Source organism: Onychostruthus taczanowskii, unplaced genomic scaffold (genome assembly GCF_017590055.1).
Source record: "Onychostruthus taczanowskii isolate IOZ18803 unplaced genomic scaffold, ASM1759005v1 scaffold245, whole genome shotgun sequence".
NCBI lineage: Eukaryota > Metazoa > Chordata > Aves > Passeriformes > Passeridae > Onychostruthus > Onychostruthus taczanowskii.
Window position 1 is genome coordinate 105,796 of NW_024499741.1, and position 12,017 is coordinate 117,812.

Genomic DNA, 12,017 nt, shown 5'->3' on the forward strand with positions numbered 1-12,017 from the left:
GGGGGGACGGTCAGCACTTGGTGGGTGGGGGGGGGGCTCCAGTCCATCGAGGGCTCCCCAGCCCTGGGGGGCGGCGGGGGAGCGGAGCCGGGCGGGATGAGGGTATTGCTGCTGCGGGGAGTCGCATCCCGCCGCGGCTGAGGTAAACCAGAGCGTCGGTGTGGGACGGGAGGGGGCCGGGGGGGGCTGTGGTTGAGACCCCCCCACCCCTCCCCAAGCTCCCCGGGCCCGGAGCGCCGCCGCACCCGTCCCCCAGCACGTTATTGCTTCGTTAATGGTGGCGGGGGGGCTACAGGCGCCTCACTGCCTGCTGGTCTCCTGCTCCACCTTGATTGTACCCCGAGGGGGGTCTGGGGGGGCCGGAGGACCCCGTTCCGCCAGCCCATCCTCGAACTCTGTGGGGAGAACACGGAGATGGCGTCAGGACACGATTCTACAGCAGGAAAGCAGCGGTGCCGTCCCGACCCCTGCCCGCGGCAAAGCCCCCCCGGCCCCGAGGGGGGCTCACCTGGTCCCGGGGGCTTCCCCGGCAGGCAGGGGCTGAGCCGCCCCACGCGCTCGTGCGACACCAGCCGGGCCAGGCGCAGCCCCTCGTCCATCAGCGTCTGCTGGAGGATGTGGCGGCTCCAGAGCCCGTGGGGCGCCAGGCCGAGGGGCACGTCCGGGGCCGCACCGGGCGGAGGGGTCAGCCGGGGACAGGCCCCCGCCGCTGCCGAGAGAGGGGCGACAATCAGCGCGTGGAGATGGGGACCGGCCACCACCAGCCCCCCCAGAAGGACAGGGACCCCTACTCACCCTGCAAGTGGCCGTCGAGGCTCTCCCCGGAGAGGCTGCCCGTGTCCTCCTCCAAGCTGGCTCGGTACCCGGCCCCGGGGGGCTCCAGCCCCACGGGCAGCGCCAGGAGCTCAGGGCGGCTCTGCTCTCCCGCCTGCCAGGAGCACTCAGGTGAGCAGGTCCCCTGCACCACCCACCCCACAACACCCACGGCCGTCCCCCCAGGCTGGCACGGGCAGCCCCGGGCACGCTGCACCGTCACACCCACGCTCACAGGTGTGCACACCTGCACACGCTGCCCCCCTGCACCTGCACACCCACCTCCTCCTTGAGCCGCTTGGCCACGACGGCACCGCTGTCCTCGGGATGGGCCCTGGGGGTGGAAAGGGGCTGTGTCAGGCGTGGGGGTGGCCACAGCAAGGCCCCACGCTGCGGGCAGAGCCACCAGGCAGGGCAATGCCAGAAGCTGGGGTTTTGGCACGGATGGAATTGGGGGCAGAACAACAGGGAAGCAGCTGGGGAACAAAAGGAAAAGGCAGCCCTGGCACGGTCGGCAGGGGACTTTGGGGATGGAGGCAAGAGATAGGGCATCCCCAACGGCATCCCTTTGCTGCCTGGCATCCCTTCCCACGCCTGGCATCCCCGTCATTCCCATCCTCCCCACGTCCCACGCTCCGAGGTCAGGCAGAAACCACCCACGCTGGCAAAGGGGAACTGGGGGCCGCAGGGTCCTGGCCCCATCCAGAAGTGCTGGATCATGCTGCAGCTCCCAGGGGCTAAGGGGGTGACAGCCAGGCCCCCCCCCAGGCCTACAAGGGAGGGGTTTCCCAGGTCTGGGCTCACCTGGCGACCTTGAGCGAGGACAGGTAGGTGCTCTCCCGTGCCACCTGTCGTGACAGCGAGAAGAGCTCGACGCGCCGCAGCAGCAGCGAGTTGTCCCGCAGGCAGAACTGGGCGGCCGCCTCATTGATGATGAGCTGGGGGCAGAGATGATGCGTGAGCGGGGACAGGGACGGCAGCACCCACGGGACAGCAGCGCCCACACAACCCTCAGCTAAGGCAGCGCCGGCTCCAGGCTGGCAGATGCCACCCGAGTGGGAGGAGACCTCGAATCCCACCCACTCACCACACCCCCAGAGCCACCCCAGTCCCTGTCCCAAGCCAGCACGTGCCAGGAACTCCAAGCACGGAGCCCACCTCGTGCAGGGTGAGCTGCTTGCCCTCGCGGCGCCGGGCCTCGCCGCGGCCGTAGATCGCGCTGTGCCGGCGGATCTCCTCCTCCTTCTGCCGGTCACCGTCCTCCAGCTGGAAGATGTGCCCCACAGCCTTGGCCAGCTTCTTGTTGAGCTTCATCAGCGCCCTCAGCTCGGCCTCGCCGCCCCGGGGGCAGCTCTGCAGCAGCCGCTCCACGCTCTCCACCACCGTCCGTGCCAACTCCGGCTCCAGCTCCGTGCCCACCGCCTGCTCCCCGCTGCTCCCGCCCGGGGAGAATGGGGGACCCCCCGGCTCCTCATCCCCTCCACCCTCCGACTCGGGGGTGCTCCTTCCCGGCCACGGTGGAGCCGCTGACGGCGACAGCTTCTCCCCTGGCTCCGTGGGGCTGCGGGCTGGTGGCGTCCCGGCGCTGCCACCCCCCTTGCCCGCTGCCTCGCCGGGGCTGGCGTGCCCGTTGCTGAGCGCCTTGCGCCCGCCGGCCTCAGAGAGCTTGAAGAGTGGGATGCTGCTGACCGGGACAGCCGAGACGGGCTGGCTGAAGAGCCCCGGGTTGGAGGCCCACTCGCGCAGGGCCTTCTGGAGGCGGCGGACGTGGAGGGGCTTGGTGGCCATGCCCACCAGCGCCATGATCTCCAGGAACTCCTCCTCGCCCGCCTCGCAGAGCTGCTGCACGTCGTCCCCCCCTTGCTGGATGAAGGTCTCGTAGTAGCCCAGCAGGTTGGCACGTTGCAGCACCCGGTAGAGCTGCAGCTCCCCCAGCGTGCGGGGCAGGGCCATGGCGAGCCTGCGGTGGACAGAGGACAGACAGACTCACCACCGGGAGGGACGGACATGAAGGAGAAAGCCCCTCCCCACCCTTAGGCCTGGGGGTACAGGGCAGAGGGAGCATTCCTGTTTATGGGTGTTCCAGTGTCCCTAAACCCCACGGGGCACCCATGTGCTCCAAACTGGGACGGACCCTGCAGCCACAGCCCCTCGACATGGCACAGACACGAGTGGGGTCACCCTCACCCCAGCCCCTACCCCGGGCTGTGCCCAGCCTGTGCCCCACCCCCCCAGCCTGTGCCCCCCCATGCCAGGTCCTCACATGGGGCAGGACACACATCTGGGGGCTTCCCCCAGCCCCCCATCGCCGGGGTGATGTGCCAGTGCCAATCCCACCATGGCCAACATCCCCCATGCCCCCCTGCCCTGCCGGTGCCCTCTTCTCCTGTGGTTCCCCAGCTCCCACCAGGGCCATCCTTCCCTGGTGACCCCGCCCCGCTCGGTGCCCCCATCCCCACCCCGGTCCCACCAGGGCCATCCTCCCCCGGCGTCCCCGCCCCTGCCCGGTGCCCTGCAGTGCCCCGAGCCCACCCTGTGCCCCATCCCACCCCCATTCCTGCCAGACCCACCGGGGTCACCCCTTCCCCGGGCTCTCTGCTCTGCCCGGTGACCCCCGCTGTCCCACCCCCCCGCTCCCTCCGTGCTCCCACCGCTGCCATCCCCCCACGAGCTCCCGACCCCTCCCGGGTACCCCCCGGTGCCGCGGTGCCCCCGGTCCCATCCTCTCCCCGTGCATCCCGGCGCCCCGGACCCACCCGGAGCCCCGTGGCCAACACCCCTCGAGCCCCCCGCCCTGCCCGGTGTCCCCCGCCGCCCTGTCCCCCTACGGTCCCCCCAATCCCACCATGGCCACCGTCCCTCGGGACTCCCGCCCCGACCGCTGCCGCGGCCGGGCCGGGCGCGCTCCCTCCGCCGCGCCGCGCCGCTCTGCGCGCCGCCCACACGGGCGGGACCGTGAAATAGCAGTGGCCCCGGCTGCGCCGCGCGTGGGAGGCCCCGGGGGCGGATCCCGCGGCTGCCGCCCCCGCCGAGCGCGGGGAGGGGGGCGGGCAGCGGCGGGGGCGGCAGCACCGGGCCCCCTTCTACCCCCCCATCCTCACCGGAGCAGCGGGAGGGGAGCGGCGCCCCGCACGGCGGCACCGGGGGTCCCGCAGCCCCGGCAGGGACCGGGCAGGACACGCGTGGCACGGGGGGGGGGGGCCCGGGGGGGGGGGTCCGTGGGAGAGGCAGGACACGCGGGGCGCGGTGTTGGCGTGGACACCGTGAATCCCGCGGGCAGCGCTCGCAGCATCCCCGGTTTCGGTGACAACCCCAGCGGGCGCGGGGATGCTCCGGGTACCGGCACCGCTGTCCCGGCAGTGCCCCCCGGTGCCGGAGCCCTTACCGAGGGCTGGCACTCGGTGTCACCGGCACGCACACGCTGCCATCGGTGGGCTCCGGGGGGAGCAGCGACAACGGGAGCGGACGGAGCTTTCTCGGGTGGGCTGGGGGGATGCTGAAGCCCCGAGCCCGCAGCAGCGGGAGGGAGCGGAGGGGTGGGGGGTGTCACGGCCCGCACCCCGGTCCGGCCCTGCGTGGCTCGGTGCTATTTATACCGCGGCCGGCGCCTGGCGTGGGTCCAGAGCCGCCCCCGCGCGATCCTGGCCGGGGGGGAGCCGTGCCGGTGTCCGGGGCACATCCCCGGAGCTACCGGCGGAGCAACCGGGGCATCCCGCACGGGCACGGCGCCCACGGCGGGGGTCCTGCCCCGACCCTCCCGCTTCACCCCCTTCCCCACCGCCCCCCTGTAACTCCCCCCTCGGCGGGGCCGTTCCCAGCCCCGGCGCTGCCCCCGGCTGACGCACATCCTCCGCCCACGGCCCCGCCGCTTCCCGGCTCCGCCGCCCACGGCCCGCGGAGGGGGAGCGGGGGGGCCGCCCGAGCCCGCTCCCCGCTGCCCGCCCACGGGCGGCCGCCGGGGGGGGGGATCCACGGGGAGAGCGGCACCCCCTTCCCGGGGCTGGGGCACGGAGCCGCCGGGCCGAGCCGAGCCGGGCCGCTCCGTGGGATGCGGGACGCCCTCCGCGCCGCGGGTCAGCGGTGACCGCCGCTGGCAGAGCCCCGTCCGCGCCGTGGGGTGGCGGGGCCGGTGGGACCGGGGCAGGCGGGGTCCGTGGGACCCGCGGCCGCCGGTTCGGCTGCCGGGGGAGGGGCCGGGGGGGCGAGGGGCGGGACCTGCGCGCCCCCCACGCGTGACCCATTCACACAAACAACGCGAGGACGCGCCCTGATAGGCGGAGGCGGTTGTCAATCAGATGGGGTAGGCATGAAGGTGGAGGGCGTGGCTTGTGGTGCCTGTGTTTTGATTGGTTGAGGGGCGTGACTGTCAGAGCCGTTACCAGGGTGGGGCGTGGCTGCGAGGTAAATGGCTGGCATGTTGGTCACCGTGGTAACGAGGGCGGGAACATAGCTGCTTCCTGCACGCGCACAGCTGATAGGCTAAAACTACTGCCAATCAACTTGGCAGAGAGCAGACGTGAATCTTTATAGGTTAAATCAGCTGTCAATCAACGACAAAGCCCGGCGAGCGGCTTTTCTATTGGCTGTGGATGGCCTCGGTGGCCGGACCGGGCAGGCGGCGGAAGCGGAAGCGGCCGGCGCAGCCGCGGCGGGAGGGATGAAACCGGCTCCGGGGCGGCGGCGGCGCCTCCCGGCATTGCCCGTGCTGCTCTTGCTGTTCCTGCCCTTCCTGCCCCTGGAAGCTGCAGGTGAGCGCGGCAGCGGCGTCCACGAGCGGAGACCGGCGGGTGGGGGCAGCGGGGCGGCGGCAGCCCCCGGGGCAGCATGGCGGAACAACGGGACCGGATGGGGTTATCCCAGAAAAGAACCGGAGGGCGAATTCCAAGGAAAACAGCGCAAAAACCGTGGGGGATGTGGGGGGAAAGGGCCGGGTGGGCGAAGCAGAGGGCGGCGGGGCACGGAGCCTTCCCGGTGTGCTTCCCGGTGTGCTTCCCGGTGTGCTTCCCGGTGTGCTTCCCAGGCTCCAAGGATGCCGTGATCCCGCTGCTGGACGGGCACGACTCCCGGTACCGGGAATCGCAGCGCTTCTGCTACAGCAACACGCGCCCCCCGCGGTGGAACGACGTCTGGACCAGGACACAGGTGAGAGCAGGAGGAGGAGGAGGAGGCAGATCCTCCCTGCTCCAGCCCCTCCATCCATCCGTCCATCCATCCATCATCCCTCCGTCCATCCCTCCGTCTATCCATCCGTCCATCCCTCCATCCATCATCCATCCATCCATCATCCATCCATCCATCATCCATCCATCCTTCTGTGAAAAAACTTTTCCCCAATATCCAGCCTGTATTTCCCTTGGTGCAGCTCGAGGCTGTGTGCTGTGGTTCTGTCAGTGCTGCCTGGAGAGACAGCCCAGCCCCAGCTGAGCACAGGCACCTTTCAGGGAGTGTGGAGAGTGATGAGGGCACCTCTGAACACAAATGTCTGGGGCAGAACCAGCTCCTGGCACACAAATCTCTGGGGCAGAATCAGGTCCTGGCACACAAATCTCTGGGGCAGAGCCAGCTCCTAAGACAGGAATTCCTGGGACAAACCAAGCTTCCAGGACAGAACCTGCTCCTGGGGCAGGACCAGCTTCAGGAACACAAATCTCTGGGGCAGAACCAGCTCCTGGGGCAGGAACCCTGGGGCAGAACCAGGTTCTGAGGCTGGACCAGCTTCAGGAACACAAATCCCTGGGGCAGAACCAGCTCCTAAGACAGGAATTCCTGGGACAGACCAAGCTTCCAGGACAGAACCAGGTTCTGAGGCTGGACCAGCTTCAGGAACACGAATCCCTGGGGCAAAACCAGCTCCTGGGACACAAATCTCTGGGGCAGAGCCAGCTCCTAAGACAGGAATTCCTGGGACAAACCAAGCTTCCAGGACAGAACCAGGTTCTGAGGCTGGACCAGCTTCAGGAACACAAATCCCTGGGGCAAAACCAGCTCCTGGTACACAAATCTCTGGGGCAGAACCTGCTCCTGAGGCTGGACCAGCTTCAGGAACAGAAATCCCTGGGGCAGAACCAGCTCCTAAGACAGGAATTCCTGGGACAAACCAAGCTTCCAGGACAGAACCTGCTCCTGGGGCAGGATCAGCTTCAGGAACATGAATCCCTGGGGCAGAACCAGCTCCTGGCACACAAATTCCTGGGGCAGAACCTGCTCCTGAAGCTGGACCAGCTCCTGGTACATAAATCCCTGAGGCAGAACCAGCTCTTAAGACAGGAATTCCTGGGACAGACCAAGCTCCCAGGACAGAACCAGGTTCTGAGGCTGGACCAGCTTCAGAAACAGAAATTCCTGGGGCAGAACCAGCTCCTAAGACAGGAATTCCTGGGGTAGACCAAGCTCCCAGGACAACCAGGTTCTGAGGCTGGTCCAGCTTCAGGAACACAAATCTCTGGGGCAGAATCTGCTCCTGAGGCTGGACCAGCTTCAGAAACAGAAATTCCTGGGGCAGAACCAGCTCCTAAGACAGGAATTCCTGGGACAGACCAAGCTCCCAGGACAGAACCAGGTTCTGAGGCTGGACCAGCTTCAGGAACACAAATCTCTGGGGCAGAACCAGCTCCTGGGGCAGGAACCCTGGGGCAGAACCAGGTTCTGAGGCTGGACCAGCTTCAGGAACACAAATCTCTGGGGCAGAACCAGCTCCTGGGGCAGGAGCCCAGTCTCTTTTCTGTTTCTCAACCCCCCGCTCCCCTCTGTCCCCGCAGATCCGCGTCACCAGCAGCCGCATGATCCGCGTCACCCAGGTGGACAGCGAGGAGGAGCTGGAGAAGTTCAGCGTGTGGAACGTGCTGTTCTCCTTCCTGAGGGGCAAGCTCAACGACACCAGCATCGATGTGGATCTCTACAGCAACAAAACCTGCCTCAAGGTCGAGCTGCTGGAGCCTGGCACCACCTACTCCGTGGTCCTCTTCCGACGTACGTCCCCTCCCCGCTGGGGAAAGGGGGCCTGGGGCTGCCCAGGGGACAGCAGGACGGGGCAGCTCGTGATCCAAGGAGCTGTTCCTTCCTCAGGAAGGGAATTTGGTGTGCAGAAGGAATTTGGGGCACTTGGAAGTCCCATCCCTGTCCTGTCACCCTGTGGCAAGTGGGAGCTTCCCGCCGTGCCCCTCTCCACTGGGATTTATTCTTTTTTCCAGGTTTTGATCCTAAGCTGTTCCTTGTTTTCTTCTTGGGCTTGCTGTTGTTTTTCTGTGGGGACACACTGAGCAGGTGAGCCCTGTCCTTTCCCTGGGGGCTCCTGTGTTGGGGGTGTTTGTGCACAGGTACCCATAAAACACCTGCTGTGATTGATTCCCTGTGTGATCATTGCAGGAGCCAAATCTTCTACTACTCAGCTGGGATCAGTGTTGGCTTGTTGGCCTCGCTGCTTGTCCTCGTCTACATGGTGTCCAAGGTCATGCCCAAGGTAGGTGTCACATTTTGAGGGGGTCAGAGACCTCGTAGCCCTTTCCTGGATGGACTGGGTTTGGTACAGAGCACCTCAGCACCTGGGGGAGGTATCCACAGCCTGCCTGCAACCTCTCTGTGCTCCCCTAGAAAAGCCCTGTGTACTTCCTGCTGGTTGGAGGTTATTCCTTCTCCCTGTACCTGCTTCAGCTGATCTTCAAGAACCTGAAGGAGATCTGCAAGTCCTACTGGCAGTACCTGTTAGGTAGGTGGGAGCTCTGAGACTCACCTGTTCACCAGGTGAACATCTCCTAGCGGAGCTGTGCAGCAAAGCTGAGCCTCCCTGCCCCTGCTGGTGATGTCAGCTTCCTCCTCATCCTCACAGAGCCCCTAATTTCTGTGCTCTCCCACAGGTTACCTGCTCTTTGTGGGCCTCCTGAGCTTTGCTGTGTGCTACAGGTACGGCCCCTTGGAGAACGAGCGCAGCATCAACCTCCTGTCCTGGGCCCTGCAGCTCCTGGGGCTGCTGCTGATGTACTCAGGCATCCAGATCCACCCCATCGCCCTGGGCCTGGTGCTCATCGCTGTCTGCACCAAGAACCTGGATTACCCCTTGCAGTGGGCATTTGCTGCCTACCGGTGAGGCCTGTGGCACTGCAGCGTGCTCACTGCTCCCAGCTGGGTCAGGATGAGCTGCTGGATGGAGCCTGTGGCACACAGCAGGGTTGTTTTCACTGGGCTTTGGGAGTGGGGTGCCCTTTTTTCCCTGGTATTGGTGAAAGAGAGGGTGCTTGGGAGCAAGGAGGAGAGGCTAGAGGGGTGTGTTCCACTTTCCCTACTACCAGCTGGCCCAGGAGCTGGGAGCGTGGGATGCCCCAGGGATTCATGTTCCTGAAGCTGGTCCAGCCTCAGGAGCTGGTTCTGTCCTGTGAGTTCAGTCTGTCCCAGGAATTCCTGTCTCAGGAGCAGGTCCTGCCCAGGGGTTCTTGCCCTGGGAGGTGATCCTGCTTCCACTGCTGGTCTTGCCTTGGAGTTCCTGCTCCAGGGATCCTGCCCTGGAGGGTAGTCCTGTCCCAGAGGTTCTGCCCTGAGAGTTCCTGTCCCCAGGGTTCTGCCCTGAGAGTTCCTGTCCCAGGGGTTCTGCCCTGAGAGTTCCTGTCCCAGGGGTTCTGTCCTGAGAGTTCCTGTCCCAGGGGTTCTGCCCTGAGAGTTCCTGTCCCAGGGGTTCTGCCCTGAGAGTTCCTGTCCCAGGGGTTCTGCCCTGAGAGTTCCTGTCCCAGGGGTTCTGCCCTGAGAGTTCCTGTCCCAGGGGTTCTGCCCTGAGAGTTCCTGCCCCAGGGGTTCTGTCCTGGGAGTTCCTGCTCCAGGGGTTCTGCCCTGAGAGTTCCTGTCCCCAGGGTTCTGTCCTGAGAGTTCCTTCCCCAGGGTTCTGTCCTGAGAGTTCCTGTCCCCAGGGGTTCTGTCCTGGGAGTTCCTGCCCCAGGGGTTCTGTCCTGAGAGTTCATGCCCCAGGGGTCCTGCTCTGGGGTCCTGCCCTGGGCTCCAGCCCCAGGAGCTGGTCCCACCCCATCCAGGCAGTCATTAATTGCTGTTTCCCCCCTGGCAGGAGGGTGCGGAGTTCCAAGCTGGGCCCAGCCCCTCCTCGGCTGCTGACAGAGGAGGAATTTCAGCTCCAGGGCGAGGTGGAGACCCGCAAGGCCCTGGCAGAGCTGCGGAGCTTCTGCCAGAGCCCCGAATTCTCTGCCTGGACCACGGTGTCCCGCATCCAGTCTCCCAAAAGGTAACATCCCTGACAGGGAGCTCAGGGTGGCCACCCTGTGTCCCTCTGTGCTGTCACCTCTGTCCTTAGAGACAGAGACACAGATCTGTGGTGTGTGGGGGGAAAGGATGGATACCACCAGGAGGTGGAAAGGGGGAAAGGATGGATACCACCAGGAGGTGGAAAGGGGGAAAGGATGGATACCACCAGGGGGTGGAAAGGGGGAAAGGATGGATACCACCAGGGTGTGGAAATGGGGAAAGGATGGATACCACCAGGGGGTGGAAAGGATGGATACCACCAGGGTGTGGAAAGGGGGAAAGGATGGATAACACCAGGTCCCAGCAGCAAAATTTTTTACCTGTGTGTGTCAGGGCCTCTCCAGAGGCACTGGACACACCTGCCCAACGTGCTGCTCCATGGTTTCTCCCAGGTTTGCTGATTTTGTGGGTGGTGCTTCCCACGTCACCCCCAGCGAGGTGTCAGCCCACGAGCGGGAGTTCGGCCTGGAAAGTCTCTGCATTGACGAGCAGCTCTTCGAGGAGGATGATGATGATGATGAAGAGGAGGAAAACATCAGTGACTCCTCTGGTGGGAATCACAAGAGTGATTCCCTGCCCCACAACCATGTGGATGTCCAGTGAGGTCAGCTACGTGACCTGGCCAAGGAGCAGAACCAATGCTGGGCTGCTCCAGGCATGGTGGGGATGGTCCTGGTGGGGATGGACCCCCCTCTGACAGGGAGAAAAGGGGTCTGACCTCCCTGCAGCTCCTGCCTGAGGTGTGAACGCTGTTGTCAGCACAGCTCTGGGTGTTGAGGTGGGGTGGGACACATGGAAATCCCCCCTAGGCTGGGAAGCCACCAAGATGCAGCCTGGACCCAGCCCAACTTTTGCAGTGGATGTTTGTGAGCTCCCAGGGTGGCACCCCCAGGGCAGGGACCCCCCTCCCAAACCTGGGTGCTTATCTGGCTCCATCCCCCACTGCAGACAGGAGCCTCTTTCCCCTCTCTGGGCCCTGGACAGCCTGGGGTGGGGATGGACCTTCCCCTCCATCTGCAGGTGCCTGAGGGTGACACACACGAGAGGAACTTTGGACTTGTCCCGCTGGTACCTGCGTGCTCAGCACCTGCCTGGAGCCGTGGTGAGGGAGCTGCTCCTCCTCCTCCTGCTACAAACGTGTCACAGGGCTCCAGCTGGTCGGGCCACACCTCTGCCTTGGCTTCAATCCCGTGTGGATACCAAAAACTCCTGGATGGAGCTGTGGAGCCTCAGGGTCTGCTGGCTGCCCCTGGATGTGGTGTTGGAGTAGAGGCCGTGCTCAGCCCTCTCTCCCCATGCCAGAGCTGAGGATGAGTGTGGATGTGCTTCCTCCCTGCCTCACTGCCGTTCTCCTGCTGTTCACCCTCTCCCAGTGGGTGTGGGCAGGGATTGAGGGTGACCCCACTGATGTTCCAGTGGGGAACTGGGGAGCTCTGCCAAAGCCCAGAGCTGGAGGGGACACCCCAATCTATGCAACTTCCTGAGCAATAATGCTGCCCTCACCTCCTCAGTGTCTCAGCTGCCCTGGGGATGCCCAGCCCAGCCCCTACCTCACCTGGAGCTTCTGCCATCAGTTTGTCCCACTCCCAGCTCTGTCCCTGTCCCAGGTGTGCTCCCCAGCCCTTGCTGTTCTTTCCTCCCTGCTCAGGTGTGAGCAGACTCTGTTACTTCATCCCCCCCGCCTCAGCGTGGTGGATGACTGATTATATTTTTTAATAAAGATGTATTTTTTAGGTCCTGAGCCTCATTTGTTCGTCCTGCTGTGACTCCAGGGCTCAGCCACCTGTGGGAGGTCGTTCTGCTGGGGATATGTGGGGACACAACTCCTGGGTGACATTCCCTGGGGACAGGTGTCCTCCTCGGAGCAGCCCTGAGCATTCCCGGTTCTCCAGCCCCAGCTGCTCCTGGTTCTCCAGCCCTGTACCTTGCCCCTGTTTCCCTTAGCCCAGGAGAGGAAGCTCCCT

General features: G+C 65.2%; 2 protein-coding genes across 6 annotated transcripts; one reads left to right on the plus strand and one right to left on the minus strand.

The window, feature by feature from the left end:
- Positions 1-6: 6 nt before the first annotated feature.
- On the minus strand, positions 7-3,701 carry NAB2 (NGFI-A binding protein 2). 4 transcript variants are annotated; one of them, XM_041406173.1, is made up of 7 exons: positions 3,659-3,701; positions 1,972-2,773; positions 1,618-1,751; positions 1,096-1,147; positions 796-928; positions 509-709; positions 7-395 (listed from the first exon to the last, which is right to left on the minus strand). In XM_041406173.1, exons 2-7 carry the CDS (start codon positions 2,764-2,766, stop codon positions 301-303), a joined length of 1,410 nt encoding a protein of 469 aa, XP_041262107.1. In that variant the 5' UTR covers positions 2,767-2,773; positions 3,659-3,701; the 3' UTR covers positions 7-300. The 4 variants fall into 4 exon arrangements, with proteins under 4 accessions (XP_041262107.1, XP_041262109.1, XP_041262110.1 ...); XM_041406175.1 differs by having other exon boundaries at positions 3,570-3,692; XM_041406176.1 differs by lacking the exon at positions 3,659-3,701 and adding an exon at positions 3,465-3,473.
- A 1,320-nt stretch (positions 3,702-5,021) lies between these two features.
- Positions 5,022-11,768, plus strand: NEMP1 (nuclear envelope integral membrane protein 1). Of its 2 annotated transcripts, none has more exons than XM_041406179.1 (11): positions 5,022-5,113; positions 5,344-5,561; positions 5,834-5,955; positions 7,572-7,782; positions 8,004-8,076; positions 8,179-8,272; positions 8,404-8,518; positions 8,667-8,892; positions 9,860-10,033; positions 10,446-10,657; positions 11,074-11,768. In XM_041406179.1, the coding sequence occupies exons 1-10, from the start codon at positions 5,109-5,111 to the stop codon at positions 10,654-10,656; spliced, it is 1,449 nt and encodes a 482-aa protein (XP_041262113.1). In that variant the 5' UTR covers positions 5,022-5,108; the 3' UTR covers position 10,657; positions 11,074-11,768. The 2 variants fall into 2 exon arrangements, with proteins under 2 accessions (XP_041262113.1, XP_041262114.1); XM_041406180.1 differs by having other exon boundaries at positions 10,446-10,603.
- Positions 11,769-12,017: the final 249 nt, after the last annotated feature.

Excerpts from the sequence above, each read along its gene's own strand:
- NEMP1 (XM_041406179.1), top strand. Across the intron at positions 5,562-5,833 it reads CCTGCCCCTGGAAGCTGCAG|GCTCCAAGGATGCCGTGATC; the intron begins GTGAGCGCGGCA and ends TGTGCTTCCCAG. Across the intron at positions 8,893-9,859 it reads TGGGCATTTGCTGCCTACCG|GAGGGTGCGGAGTTCCAAGC; the intron begins GTGAGGCCTGTG and ends CCCCCCTGGCAG.
- NAB2 (XM_041406173.1), bottom strand. The coding sequence starts at position 2,766 with ATGGCCCTGCCCCGCACGCTGGGGGAGCTGCAGCTCTACCGGGTGCTG. Across the intron at positions 1,752-1,971 it reads AGCAGCTCACCCTGCACGAG|CTCATCATCAATGAGGCGGC; the intron begins GTGGGCTCCGTG and ends CTCTGCCCCCAG. Across the intron at positions 929-1,095 it reads CCAAGCGGCTCAAGGAGGAG|GCGGGAGAGCAGAGCCGCCC; the intron begins GTGGGTGTGCAG and ends TGCTCCTGGCAG.